This window comes from Branchiostoma floridae, chromosome 7 (assembly GCF_000003815.2).
Source record: "Branchiostoma floridae strain S238N-H82 chromosome 7, Bfl_VNyyK, whole genome shotgun sequence".
Classification (NCBI taxonomy): Eukaryota; Metazoa; Chordata; class Leptocardii; order Amphioxiformes; family Branchiostomatidae; genus Branchiostoma; species Branchiostoma floridae.
The window spans coordinates 20,845,009-20,860,373 of NC_049985.1; the positions used below are offsets into that span (position 1 = coordinate 20,845,009).

Sequence of the window (15,365 nt, forward strand, 5' to 3'; positions counted from 1 at the left end):
AAAGTTAAGGTGTGGCTTCTCTACCTGGGCCAAAGTTCACCTATCCATTCCAGGTGTGATTTGCACATAGGTTCAGCTTTGAGGTGCCTTCACTAAGTCTTTCTTTGCTCTTCCAAAAGGAATATAAATGTTAGGATATACATGAGATGAAGAAAGTTAGTTGTAGATGAGTGTTTTGTTTGCCTGAATATCCATCTGTATATGCCTTACAAAAATACTTATCACTTGAAGTCTGTACCAGCTTGTCGGAACATGCTGTTATCGGGGAAATGCAGGGAATTTTCACACTTCAAAGCGAGTGTTACCATGGCAAAGGCTTAATATATTAGGCTGGCATGCGGACGTCAATATCCTTCAGGCATCCACAAGGAATATTCGATTTTCAGTTGGTCTCAGGATAGCTTCTTCCGCTGATAACATTCTTGCAAGGCGTCTTGTAGTTGCACACAGGAATGAGCACGATCTCAGTTTGTGCAGCCAGTCTGAAGAATTTCATCTTCAAATCTTTGGAAGACACAGGGTTTATATACTTAGCATGACATTTGGTTTTACAAATTTAGCTTCCACACAATAGGAATTAGAAGTACATTTATGAAAGTTTCAAGCAATACCATTTTTTCATTAAAAAAAAAAATTGTTTGGAAAATTCATATCAGTGCTGTAGCTTAGTTGCAGCAAAATTCATAGATTACAGAATGTGTATTTTGTACTATGTTGTGAGTTGTCTTGAGTCAAGGTTTCTAAAATGCCCTTGTACATACAGACCAGTGCAAAGTCTATAGAAAGGGCTTTAAGCAGCTGTTTATATAACACTTTCTCACTGGAAGAAAGGGTCTTTATTGCAGGTAGCTCATTAACTAGAGATTTTATTAAAGCTTATTGTTACATTTGACTTTTAACTACTTGCCTTTATTGTTAGTGTCTGTCTGGAAGGGCCATGTGTTCTGGCTCATCGTGCATGATGTTGTGACAGTGTACCAGCGAAAATCGGGAGAAAAGTTGTGGACAAAATAGATAATCTTGCGGATGTTGCCATTCCGAGAGGGCGGCATTGTTGCCCGGGCTTTTGCGACACAAACAATGGGAGAAAGCTGATCCCGGCTTAAAATGTTGCCGCGGGGGAAGGAATGCGCAGATTATCACGACATTCCCCCATTGGTGGACATCTCAAACAGATTAACAATTCCACCTGCAGAGATCCAAGACTAGAAATCTTCCAGGAGTTTGTTTTTCACACGTGTTACGCGATTGTTACAACAGTGCAAGAATTTGGTCAGGTTGTAGGCCTGTCGAAACCAAATCTTCCTTCCAACATTCTCTCCCCATAGCTGCCTATTCATGCATATTTGTTTTCTCACTCCAGTCTTTTCAAAGGGGTTAAATTTTCAGCCAGCCAATGAGACTCTAGAAACAACACCCCACGAGGGTTTATATGGGGTATATCGGGTTACTGTACTCCAGTATGTTATGGCTTGTTTTTCTTCTTTATTCAGTATCAGGGAGTTTGTTTACCTGCGTGCTCTCCTGGAGAAGAGGCTCATTTTGCCTGTCAGGGTGTTTGAGAGTGTACCCAAATACCAGGTGGTGGGACAAATTTGCAATTGTGTGTTCTTCTCCTTAGTTTTGATAAGGAAAACGTCGGGACATGACGTGACTTGGTGACGGCGTCCGTGTCACATTCATCAAAACCACGTAAACACACAGTTTCAGATCCCAGCATTATAAAACGTGACCCGACATGGCTTTTACCCACTGATGAAAAGCTGTGTTTGTAAACCTGTGTAGTTTATTACACACGTCCATGTTGTTTGTCCATGCTTTATAACAATGTTAGGTCAGGCCTCTGCACACATTTTGGACATTTTTGGGTGTAATTAAAATTATCTGGGTGACCTATGATACCTCCTTAAGCTACTGTAAAGAGCTATTAAGGTTTGCTACTGCATACTGGTGCACAATGATTTGGTTAGACTTAGAGATGCAAACTCTGTCATTATTCATTATTGAAGTGTCTCAATATTAAATGTAACTGCTTGATGGTAAAACAGTCATAATAATTCATTCAGAGCAATAAATTACAAGGGCATGTATCAACACACATTTGTATGTAGATATGATTTTATGAGTTTGATGGAAGCTGCATTTGCGCTTGGTTCAAATGCCCTTGAAATTTGTGATCATGTGGTTGCTCCAAAAAATAAGAACAAAATTTGAGATTACAAGGAACATCATCATGGTTATCAATGGTCCTGTCATTTTTTTTTTTTGTTGATGCCTAAATTCAATGATTTACAGGTTTCAAAAGAAGTTCTCAAAATATTTGGTGCTAAGGTTTAATGATTCATACAACATGACGTCCTTTTGAGAGATCAGAGAGAAATCACCAATTGGGGGAGGGGGGCTACAGTAACAAGTCTTAGCAACATTACAGTCCTATAGTAGATATTGTTAAGGTGTCCTGCAAATTGATGATCCCTTTTAGTACCAGGGTTATGGACAGCATTTCTAACAGCTCACACCAAAGGCACGTAAACAGAACGTTTTAGGGACAGTAACAGGTTTCCATGGTGATGCCATCAAAGGTAGTAAGGATAGAGTATTGTTCTGCAGGAGTGGTGGTTATTTGCTGGAAGACCTTTGCAGTTTACTCTGGGGCAGGTTTTGCTTGTGGACCTTGCATGGGAAGAGCTTGTCAACTTTCCTCTTGGATGCTTTTCCCCTGGAGTGGAGTACATTTCATTATCTGTCCATGCCATTTCAAAAGCACAGGGTACTTTGCACAGAGGAAAGGGAGTTTAAGAGGAGGCAGCTGGAGATAGCAAAAGGCTGCTGTATATTACTTCCAGTGCCTTCAAACTGCGTTTACTTTTATGAAATAGTCAGTTTTGAGTGCTTCTATCTCTGGTTTTCCAGCTTGTTTCTATCCCAGTGGTTTCCGTTAAGTTACTTTCTACCTCAGTGGTCACGAAGTAACAATGCAATTAAACAGACAAAAAGTACCTTATTTTGTACCAATTCATTCCCAGCCTTTTATAAATTGCTCTCAAACAAACAAGTTTCTCACACATTGACACAAAATGATGACAGGTTGCATCCATGCAGATTAAGGTGTATAGTCTCTGAATTGAAATGAAATGGTGTCAGAAAATTAGTTGTGAACGGTTAATCCACAACTTAATCCCTTTTAATCCCTTGCTGTCATGATCTAAATTAGATCATGTAACGTTGTCGAGAACAACCACAGTTGTGTCCTGGCTTCTTTCTTATCAACTGGATTAGATTGGTAAAAACTTTTAAGGTTTGTTCAACTTCTTGAAATTCTGACAGTCTACCTTGTTATTGAACTGTACAGTTGACTATTTGACAAAGATCGAGATATTCTGTCAGAGGCTCACAATATAAAGAGAGGAATATTTCGGTAGTTACAAGTTACTGCAAATATTGAAATGTTCACAGTGGTTTCATTTTAATAGTTACCTCTAAATAACTGGGAAATCATGACACAGTGGATGTGTGTCGCCTTGTATTACTACAGTACTAAATGTATTGCAGAAATGTTTCAACTGTGAACAATACTACAAAAACCTTCTTCCCCTCTTACCACAAAATAAAGTCTGGTGGAAAATAAATGAATGTACAGTACACCAGGTGAGTTCCCAGGATCAGACACCTGTTCACAAGTGCCTGAGGGGAGACATGTCACTGAAAAGACAACCTCCCTGATTGATCAGATATTCTTGTACCTTCAGGGGTGGAGTAAGAAGGGGTCAATCCTCATTTTTCGAGGACTTCTCGCCCCTCCCAAGATGGTATCAAATTAAGAATTGAGCAATTTGTTCTGGAGATGTCATCCTTTTCCTGAACATGTCATTTGTCAGTGTATACTTGATGATCTAAATTCTAATGCAGCCCAAAAAGTCCTTAAAAATATGTTATTATGTGAAAAGTATAAGATTATCCAAAAAGGTGTTTCATAGGTAGAAGAGGTCGTATTGACAGTAGCTGTCAAACTGGTATATGTGTTAATCCCTTTCTATGAGTTTGAGTTCTTAAATATTATTCCAATATTATCTAGTTGCTTATCTCATAGCAGACTACATGTATTATTGCACGTATGTGGGTTAAGAAAACAACAATATCCATCTAGGTGAAACCATTATAAAGACATGCTATAGTATGTATTGACTAGGGATGATAGTTAGCTTTAGAGGTATTGTCCACAACAGAAATTTCTGTGTGTATAAAATACATGGTGCCGGGACTGCCTGGTACGGACAAGTCCTTTGTCATCTTGCTGAAACAAAGAAATTACCCATACTGTGCATATGGATATAGGGATAAGGACAAGTAGATGTTTTATGTAAAATATGCTTCTAAAATTTCCTTTTTAAAATTTAGCTGGTGCCAGTTTTTGGCAACTGTTATTGAGTTAAGTTAAAATGTCCTTATTGTATATTTGAGGTACTTAATATAGTTAATGTATACAAATTTAAAAGAGCATTTATAATATGTGTGAGTTTTTGATATTTTTGCCTATGTCAGCAAAGAAATTGGTAGAATAAACTACCATTCTAATTTGCAAGAGAATTGAGTTAACTATTCTACTTAAGTAATGGCTTGCCAAAGACGTTTTCTATTAATACGTGCCTGTGGTATTTCAAGCCCCGTTAAGCCTCATGATTTCTAGATCCTAGTGAGAAATGAATGTTGAGTCTTAAGTGCTATTGTATGTGTTGTACAATCTAATTAAACCGAGTGAACATGGTGTTAATAGTAGTAACGATGTCTGGGTCGTTGGTCGGTTACTTAGATCTTGTGTATATTGTATCATATTGTTGTCGTGGTAGCGGCATCATGTGAAAGTCTGTTTAATTCTTCAAATCTAATTCACATTGCCGACCCTTGTGTACTTTTCTTTATATTGCCTGGTAGCCAAGGCACTCCAAAGTATTTTAGAAATGAAATTGCTTGTCTTTGTTTAGTTGTAAGTCTTGTAACTGCCTGTCAAACTCATTGAGTCATAGTACCACAATGTACAGAGATTTTAGCCATGAATACACATTTATATTTTCTCATTATCATCTAAATTGAGTTGAGCTTGAAATCACATCAGATTGAACAAAAGTTCTTCCATTCACAATGAAAATATAAGTTGACAATCCACAAGACAATGGATAAGCGCGAAATCATGCTGAATGGAATAAAAACTTGAATGAAATATCGCATAACAGGATTAACATACGCTGTGGACGCTGCATGGGACGATAAGACTTGGGGTCATGGGGTCATCAATAGAGTAATGGGAACTGTTTGTTGGAGTCGGTAATGTTACCGCAACCACTTAATATACATGTATGGTTTTCTGTGGTTTTGAAATTGGTTTACAACAGGATGGTACAGAAACCAGCAATGAGGCACAACTTAGGAGCAACTTCTTGCAAAACACATTTTGTGATGGGGTCTTCAGGGAAAAAATGGAACAGCCTGAAATATATGTATTCACATGCAGTGAGTATTTGAAACATCTACTGCTAACAATAGTAACATGGGATGACTTTCAAACTCAAACTGTCCTGTTTTTGGGTTATACCACTGGTTGTTGCAGATGGGGGGGGGTGTGCGAGTTGGGTAAAAAGATACAGCCCCAAGGAAGCCCAAACATGTGCCCTAACATATGTAGCATTCCATCCCTGACTGGACATAAATCGTAACTGACAAGACTGTGGGGAAGCCCTTCTAATTTTCCCCCATCCCCAAACTGCCAAGTAGCCAGGTGGTTCCCTGTGATGAAAGATGCTTTGACTGTAAATTGTTCCAGCCAGGTTTTCAGTTGGGGTGAGCAGGGGGTCATTCGGTAAAATGTGGTTTAGCTATCGGAAGTTTGTCCTCCCAGGTAATGAGTACTGTTGGATATGATAGATTAGAGGTGTTGCTGTCAGGCCTTAAAAAATCAATAGATATTGCTCATGACCTGTAACCTTTAGGCAGCCTGGCTGCTGCATAGCATGTAAAAATTGACTCAGAAAATGTGTGATGTGTGATTCTACACTCCTGTGTGCTCCAGTATATTAACTACTGAAAAAAAAAAGCCTACCGGTAGTTAACATTCAGGACCTTCTCACAACTTTTCTTGTACTTGTAGACACATCTAGGTTGGTACTATATGAAAGTAGCCTGAAATACATTCTATATAATTATAATTATTTTACCCTGTTTCATTTCTCTGATGGCTTTCAAGCAGAATATTACTTTTCTGACTTTAAATTCACAGACTTTGTTTAAAGACTAGACGGCAAATTTTGCCTTCCAACTCCCAAGAAATAAATTGATTAACTCCCAAACTAGGTTTTTAAGGAAGGTTGGGGTTGGACAGTAGGCTATGGTCAGCTATGTGCGACAGGCTTACAGCTACATGTATGGTAAGCTTTGTACTGAAGTATACAGAAGTCTCTTTGTGACAGGGTAAGTCTAGTTCCCTGCAGTGCCAGACTGTACCAACCTATTATCAGATGCACTGCAAATGTAGCAGCTTGGGTCAGCTTAGCTCGCCTTTATCTCACAGCTTACCAGGATTATCCCTACATCCTTGTTTAGGAGTGTGAATTTGACAAAAAGCATTGATAACCAAGAAAAACACAAGCAAGACTCTCTAAATATTAAGGTAATACCATTTGGGGGTGGTCTTTTGGCTTTCCACATGGGAGACAATTATCAATATCAGAGACATTTCCTCAATGTGTGTTACAGCTTTTGACAATCCGAGTCTGTGGGAAATATAAGTTGGAGTGTATATATTTATTGGAAATTCATTTTTGCACATGGAAACCATTAGGGCAGACATTTAGCCTGATATGTTATTCTTCTGACTTCTCTGTTACTAAGCAAGCTGCTGTGCCCAGCCTAAACACAGTCATGGGAGGGACTACAGACAGCTTAGGGAAATAAATAAGGGTTAGTAAGGAGTGCTGGGGTCCTGGGGGAAAACCAGAGCATAACAGGTAGGAGGGGGCGGCTTTTCAAGGTTATACAATACTTAAGGGACCTCTTTTTAGTTGTGAAAAAAGTTGAACCTTAAGTGCCAAAATCGTCAGAATTTAGAATGTTTTTTACTGGGCTTTTTATTTGTATGTATGTTTGTTGTTGACTTGTAAACATTGGTTGATTCCTAAGAATCTTTCCTTAAGTATCTTATGAAGTTTTTATCTTCTCTATTTTGTACAGGTCACCATCACTCTTGAAGATGAAAATGACAACGCGCCGATGTTCAACACAGACTATCGTGACATCAGCATTCCTGAAGACCTGGCAAGCGGAGGGTTGGTCACGACGGTGGTCGCCAACGACGCGGACGTCGGGAGTAATGCCGTCGTCCTGTACAGCATCATAGCGGGGGACGATGGTCAGTTCCGTGTGGATTCCGACACAGGAGAGATACGGACGACAGGGCCACTGAACCGTGAACAGTCACCCACACACTCCGTCACTGTACAAGCAAGCGACGGACAGCAGGCGTCTACGATAGACGTCAACATCTCTCTCACCGACGTTAACGACAATGCTCCGCAGTTCCTCCGTTCCGTGTACTCGTTTGACATCAGGGAGGACGCCGCGGTGAACTCGGAGGTGAATTTCGTGTCGGCTACCGACACGGACGAAGGAAGCAACGCGGACATCACATACTCAATCACGGATGAGAACCAGGGGATGTTTGACATCACTCCAAAGACTGGTATGTGAACAGTTTGTGGTAACTCTTAACTTTGGTGGTTTGGGAGTTGAGCTCTGTACAACACTGTAGTAGTGTTTCAACCTCAGGTTTAAAACACACAACCTCCTTTTCTCTCTTAATGTAAAATTATTTCCTGCAAAAGTAGATGGATGTAAGCATGACATCTGGGCTATTCCATTTAAAGGTTAAGAGGCCCCCAAAATTAATTGAGATCTTTACAGTTATACTACCATCGTTTCTGCTCAGCACTATGCTTGAACTGGACGTTGCTAATAACACAGTGCTGTTGCCTCCCCCTGTAGGAGTCATCATCCTCAGACGGCCGCTCGATTACGAACAGACGCAACACTACGTGCTGACGGTACAGGCCCGGGACGGCGGCGGGCGCGCCAGCTCTGTCACCGTCTACGTCAACGTGAAGGATCTGAACGACAACCCGCCCGTGTTTGACCCCGACCGCTACAGCGCTGATGATATCTCTGAAGATGTACCCGCAGGAACCAGTATTCTCACTGTTTCTGCAACAGACAGAGATGAAGGTATGCTGTGTATTTGTACCGTTTGCTTTTTTCATGAAGTATGGTATCTTAAATGTGCTGGAGGTGTGGCTCTCCTCAGACTTAGGACCTTTGGCTTTACGTCCCATCCAAGAGGATATCTGCACTTGGTAGTACTTATTTGCACCTTCCCCTTCAGTTTGGTGAGGAAAAAAGGACTCTACGTAGGGATTCTTCACCATTGAAATATTGAAAGATGACTTAGGCCGAACATGCCATATTGTTGTCTTTGTTCCAAAACAAATAGAAAAAAATACTTGTGTAGCATAAGAGGATCAAAGTACAAACAAAGCCTTTAGGTTACAAAAAACATTCATGAAAAATTCACAAAGACCCAAACAACAGGAGGTTTCCTTAACCCCAAAAGTAGTATGTTTATTCAAATTCCTCTTCATTCCTTTGGGCTGAAATATTTTGAAAACTCATGTCCATCGAGAAGGTGGCGTGTGTTTTTTGGTTACATTTCTAACAACCCTTATTTAGACAACATCTAATCCAGAAACAAATGCACAACAAAATGGTCCCACGAAAGCTGTTGTAGAAATAGTATCAAAGAATACCGTAACATTTCTCTCGCATTCCGTCAAGCCATCATCCACTTTGCAGCTTTACCTTTCTGTTATAGCATGGCCAGGTGAGTGACAGTTAGAAATTGACCAATCCCAAAAGGCTATATTTGGTTGAAAGCCAATTTACAGAAAGCATTCTTTTAAGGGTGGTGCTTTGGACAGGTGGTCTGTTGACATGTAAAAATGCAGCTTGGATAAAAATCTTTCCTATTGTCTCACATGCCATCTGCTTATTAGTTAATCATATTTTTCTTAATTTGGCCTGACTAAAGTAGTAGATTGTTGTTATGAAACTCTATCCTGTGCCTAAGAATGAATTGAAATAAGCTCTATTGTAATACATGAAACCATTTACATATTTCACAGCACAAGTATCATAATTTCAATTACTTGCATTGTTGATATTATGATACTAGGCTGTTAATAAGAACAGCTGTGCTTAATTGTTTTCATTTGCACATTTTTGACTTTGAGTTTTTTCTATGAAAAATGAAGCTATCAATTTCATCAATCTCTCATAACTTAAGACTTCTTTTATACCGAATGTTCTCACACTTGCTTTGAGACCATTTCAAAGTGATTTTCTCTACCCCAGTGGATATAAAGAACATAAATCGTTCCTTCCCTTTTGATGAATGCAATGGAAGGCTGGCAGACAACAATCTAGGCCATACACGGTACAATGAAAATGGCGCTATATCTCAGATGATGGCAGCTCACGTTTGCAGGAAAACCATTTGGTAGCCACAGAGGTGTGACGGAACCATCTGGATTGGCAACTGTATCCCTTTTGTCCAGTCTTTGTCCCGTATTGCCTTTCTCTGGAACAATCATTCTTTTGCAATCAGAGGATCCCTTTTGCAATCAGAGCTGGGGACGGAATCAATGGCTTTTCCTACGGTCCAGTTACGAATTCGTAAATAGCCATGACAGAGGAATTGTGGAAGAACTGTAAGCTGCATGGATGACGATATTATTAGAGCCCACATCAATACTTCTGTGTCAACACAACAAAGTCATCTATCAGAAAAGGCAATAAAAGAAAGACATGATAGATTCTGGCTGTATAGAGAGTTTAGATAGCGACTTCAAATACTTTACGGCCAAAACCATTTGATAAAGAAAGCACTTCACAAGGAAATAAATTAGAATGGTAGTCCCCCTCATGATATAAATCGCAGTGTAAACCATATAAAAGGTTCAGGTAACATGCAATTACGGCAGTCGTGATTGGCTTATGGAAAAGGAAAATCCATCAGATCACCTTTGACCTAGTTTTCATTTTATCTTCTGGGATGTAATGGATCCGAGAATGCAGTGGTTGATTAGATGTTCCAACCGTCCATGGACAGTTTAATATTAATGCGAGATGGGTCGTTCAATTTTACTGTCAGACCTTGTGTTAAATTGTCCCTGAGTGAAACATTTTCTTGATTGCTACATCCTCTGTGATGTAAATGCACAAACTCATGCATACATTAAGGTTATATTTCATCACAGTGTTGATAATGGCCTTTTGTAACCAATCCACCTGCTCAAAATTGGCCAGGATGAAGTTGTAATGTATAATTTACAGGACGGATTTGTGGCAAGGACATCTGAGTGGCTATCATAATGGGAATGGAAATTTACTTTGTCTTACACTATAGGGGAATCACAGGATGCCATTCACATTCAATTAGGTTGGAGATAGGCTATTAATTTGAGGATATCTCTGTGCATCTGACTACTTCAAAGTAGTGTAAATGTCACGAGGTGACATCGTGGTCACTCTGTGATCACCCCTGGTGTGGGGAGTGTCACCCGAGTAATTGGGAGCAGATGTACAGGGGTTTGAGAAGGGACACGTATCAGGGTAGGGGATTCCAGCTAGAGACACCGACAGGGTAGGACGTGCCCAGATTGTCCTGAATAAAGGTTATCATATCCGCAACATCATGCCTCTGTCCTGATCCTTGACTTGACTCACTACCATGCCACCGTGACATCTGGTAGTACAGCTGGGGTGAGTCAAGTTCAACGGACGGGACAGAGGCAAACGGGAGTGTACAGAGACGCAGGCTGACTTCGACTCAGAGAGCGCCGGCCCGGAGTACCGAGCCCGCAGGGTTGACCAGCTAGGGGCAAGGCGGCGAGGGAGTGTCGGTGGCCGAGGCGAGCGAGAGGAAGCAGGAGGGGAGGCGTTCGAGAGATGCAGACTGACTGGAAGCGATTTGTGATCATGATGACCGCGACAGTAATGGCCTACAGCAGCGGCGAGGGGAGCGGAGTACGGCCACACGGCGGGCGCGGCAGCAGGGCAGGGGCAGGACGGCCACGCGGCGGTGCCCTGAGGAAGAGCGCCCGGCCGGGCAGAGAGAGACACAGGAGGAAGGTCGGTGGGCTCGCATAATATCATTGACGCATCGTGCACACCGGCCTAGTTCTGTTACTTACTTTGTTCAGCTTTGTTGTAGTAGTTTTAGATTTGTTATTGTTAGTAGACCTCAAAAAAACTATATTTCTGTTAAAATCACAGAATCCACTAATCATTAAAGAAGTGGGACTTTTCATCAGCCACTGCCTCCAAAGAAGAAGTCAAACCACCCAGTAAAGAAGTAGAAGCATGTACATAGATAGCTGACGTGTGTGTATTTAGAATAGACACTTGTTACTTTTCACTGTCTGTATCATTGCAATTAGCCTACGGGCATGGATTTGCAAATAAATATATTATAATGTAGGCGACCAAAGTTAGATAATTTATGTCAGTGCTATCAGGAATACAGTATAGATTAGCTGAGTAGCGAGTATCATGTGGACGTGGCGGAAGTCAGTGGGGGGGAGTCACCAGATGGGTCATTTTAGATGTAAGATAGACAGATAGAGATAGAACTGTTATAGATATACAAGCGTACAGTTGAACTTATATTGAAAGCGGGTGGGTCTGATAGTAAGTGGGGGGAGGGGCTGAAGCTGTAGTGTGTCCAGGAAAGCCATACTTCGGCGGATTCTACCGGGTAGCGGGAAAATCCGGGCACATGAAGGCCGGCAGCGGTTAGAACATATGGGTTTTACCCCCCGGGATAGTAATGTGTAGTTCGTATGATGTTTCCATAGCAGGTCAGGGGTGTCAGGCGTTTCATGTAATTGTCGGAAAGTCTGTATGTTTGTGTTCATTTGTTGAGGAGATGTTAATGTCGAGAGGTAGAGGCGAGCGAGAGCAGTGGTAGAGAAGAGTTGAGACGTAGGTGAGGTGTCGAGATTAGGAGACCGGTGTATGTGCGTCAGTGGTTGCTTTGCGTTGTCCTGTCCGACCCCAACCTCTACAGGCGAGACTCCACAGCACGACTCGGCAGACAACGATGCCCCGAGGGCCCGACGTCGTATAGGAGTCGTCGTCGTGGGAGCATCTAGCCGGGAGGCCTCTGTTGACAAGACAAGCCTCTTCCCGACGGACAGAGGAGTTCCTGTCGTTTCCTGTGGTTCCGGGACACACCCGGAAGTGCGCAAGCCGGCCGCCGAGGAGGAAGTCGGAGCAAGACACCTTGCAGCCATTGATGGACTTTTGTTGTTGTAAATTGTTGTGTTTGTGTTATTGCTTTGTCGGACTGTCGAATGTTTTTGTTATGTACGATTAGACTGTTGTTCCTGTACTTTTTCATTATAACTTCATTGCTTTGTAGAAGAATTAGTATGTAATTGTAAAGGAAAAGCGGTGATGACCATCTGTCAACAATGTGGAAATTGTTTTAAAAAATGAGGGGTGAGGTGTCACGAGGTGACATCGTGGTCACTCTGTGATCACCCCTGGTGTGGGGAGTGTCACCCGAGTAATTGGGAGCAGATGTACAGGGGTTTGAGAAGGGACACGTATCAGGGTAGGGGATTCCAGCTAGAGACGCCGACAGGGTAGGACGTGCCCAGATTGTCCTGAATAAAGGTTATCATATCCGCAACATCATGCCTCTGTCCTGATCCTTGACTTGACTCACTACCATGCCACCGTGACATAAAGTCGAGGGAATACAGCAGGTGCTGTTTTTAAATTTTTGCATTTTTAATACTTAAAAGACACAAAAAATGATTTTAAGACAAACCTATGATGGCAATGTCTTTTTAAGAGAAAATTGGTCGACTACATGTACATTATATTTTAGGTGTACACAAATATGAATGAAAATAAGATTCTTTGAAATGTGAAAACACCTTCACTCAATATTAGGTTGAAAACAAAATAAGTTGTTCAGATTTTTGTGTGTTAAAGACATTCTGTTGAAGATATTGCAAAGTGATGAATGCATGTAGACTTAGAAATTGTGAATGTCATTAACATGTTTTGTGACTTATTTCCTTTTTTAGGACCCAATGCAGAGATGGACTTCAGTATCGTGTCAGGTGACCCCAATGATCAGTTCAGCATCCAATCAGACGGCACGATTGTGACGGCTGCGGCTCTTGATCGCGAGCAGAACTACCTTTACAATCTGGTCGTCATGGCAACAGACCGCGCCATCCCTGCTTACATGCGGCTTTCAAGCACCGCTCAGGTTGAAATCATCGTGAACGACATCAACGACAACCCGCCTAGGTTCGTGACACCAAACGTAACGTCTGTGTACGAGAACAGTCCAGTCAACACCGTAGTCATGACGATCAGGGCAGAGGACCCCGACGAAGAACGCAACAGCTACGTGGAATATTCCATGGCCTCCATTCCAGGGAACAAGTTTGCGCTGGACTCTGTGACAGGACAGTTGAGGGTTAATGGAGATCTCGACAGGGAGGCGACGCCAAGTTACATCGTTACAGTCACCGCTACCGATAAAGGACGGCCACCCATGTCCGCATCAATGGACCTCACCATCAACCTGTTGGACAGAAACGACAACAACCCTGTGTTTGGACCCGTGTCTTATGATGTCTCAGTTCTGGAGGATGTTGCAGTTGGCACAGAGCTTGTACAGGTTGTGGCGGCAGACGTGGACGAGGGCACCAATGGTGTTGTACGATACAGCATTGTGAGTGGAAACACTGACAATGATCTAGCCATCAATGCAGTCACAGGCCGCATCTCTGTAGCCAGGCTCATAGACCACGAGAGAACCACAGGATACAACCTTGTCGTCCGGGCGCGTGACCAAGGCACCTCGCCGTTAGAAGCTCTTGCAACCGTCACCATCACGGTCACGGATGTCAACGATTACGTCCCCTTGTTCCTCAACTCACCCTTTGTCGCACACGTCATGGAAAACGACAACAACGTGCCGCAGTTTGTCACGCAGATTTCTGCACAGGATGAAGACTCTGGGACGATGGGACAGGTGGACTACTACCTCCCCGATGATAAGGATGGGAAGTTCTCTATAACGTCTTCTGATGGAAGGATTTCTTTGCTGCGTACGCTGGACAGGGAGGACCAATCGGAATTCCTCCTCACCGTTTTGGCCGAGGACAGAGGTAAGAGTTTCCTACATTTCCTAACTTGAGTATCAAGCCTGGTTAGTTTACTGGAACATTTCCTGCTCTCATGTACATTCTGTTATTATTATTATTATCCAGAGGAGATCAGGCATGCATCCCAGCATTCTTCGCAATATACAGTGTACAATACTGGTTATTACTGTGTGAGTGATTACTGAGTTTTTGGAACCTTTCTTGGTAAAAAGAAGATGCTTGCCAAGACTTGTCTGGACTATAAGGCAGGTGTCACATTGGAGTTATACTGTGAAGGACACAAAATGGGTGTATGATTATAGTTGAACATCCTCCTTTCCCTTGAAAACTTTGGCCCAATCTGGAGACTTTTTCAGGTCAGAAGGAACAGATAGGGTCTAAGCTTTCCCATCTTTTAAAGCTTTTAATTGTTGAGTTTTGTTGACGAAAGGGTGGATTTTAATTGTTGGGTGCGGCGGTTTGTATCAGGAGAAAGCTGGAGTCAAAGGGTAGGTTCCTTTTATAGAGGGAGCATTCCTCAGAGTCTGAGCTGGTTGATGCCCTTATTTCTTTGAAAATTATAAGATGACCCCTGTGACTTTCTGGTGGAGAAGAAGTTTTTGGATTGAATTTGGGCTTAGTACTTTTCTGAAGCATTGTCTTTTGTAACATGTACAGGCCCCAATGTGTTATCTGCCCTATACTAGCCACGTCCCTTAGGAGTTCCAGTACTCTTTCCAGAGCTTTCCTGACAAAACATCCCAGGCTGCATGATTTATGTTGACTTTGGACCCTTGGATTCCTCCTAGCCTTGACTTGCAGGTGGTTCCCTTGTATTCTGCAGGAAAAACACAAGTTCTGACTGCAGCATCCGTTTAGATTGCAACTTTATCCCCCTCCAAATGTTTAATTGTTTAAAAGTATGTGTCGGAAACACTGTATGGTACATTGTACATGTAATTCTGTGCTGAATGGGGAACGGTGTCTGGATGGAGACCTTGCAAAGCAGTCATATTGTATATGTAATACTATTAAAACAATTCTATTTGTTTCCAAAAAAAACACCAGCCCTATTCACACTGACTGCAAATCCCC

The 15,365-nt window shown here is 42.0% G+C and overlaps 1 protein-coding gene across 1 annotated transcript in view; it reads left to right on the top strand.

Annotated features, from left to right (window-relative positions):
• Positions 1–15,365, top strand: part of LOC118419233 (protocadherin Fat 4-like) — a gene marked incomplete in the record, with an annotated part of 82,732 nt that overhangs the window by 23,890 nt on the left and 43,477 nt on the right. The window contains 3 exon segments of the mRNA XM_035825582.1: positions 7,222–7,729; positions 8,032–8,268; positions 13,197–14,294. Coding sequence (XP_035681475.1) covers positions 7,222–7,729; positions 8,032–8,268; positions 13,197–14,294 — 1,843 coding nt within the window.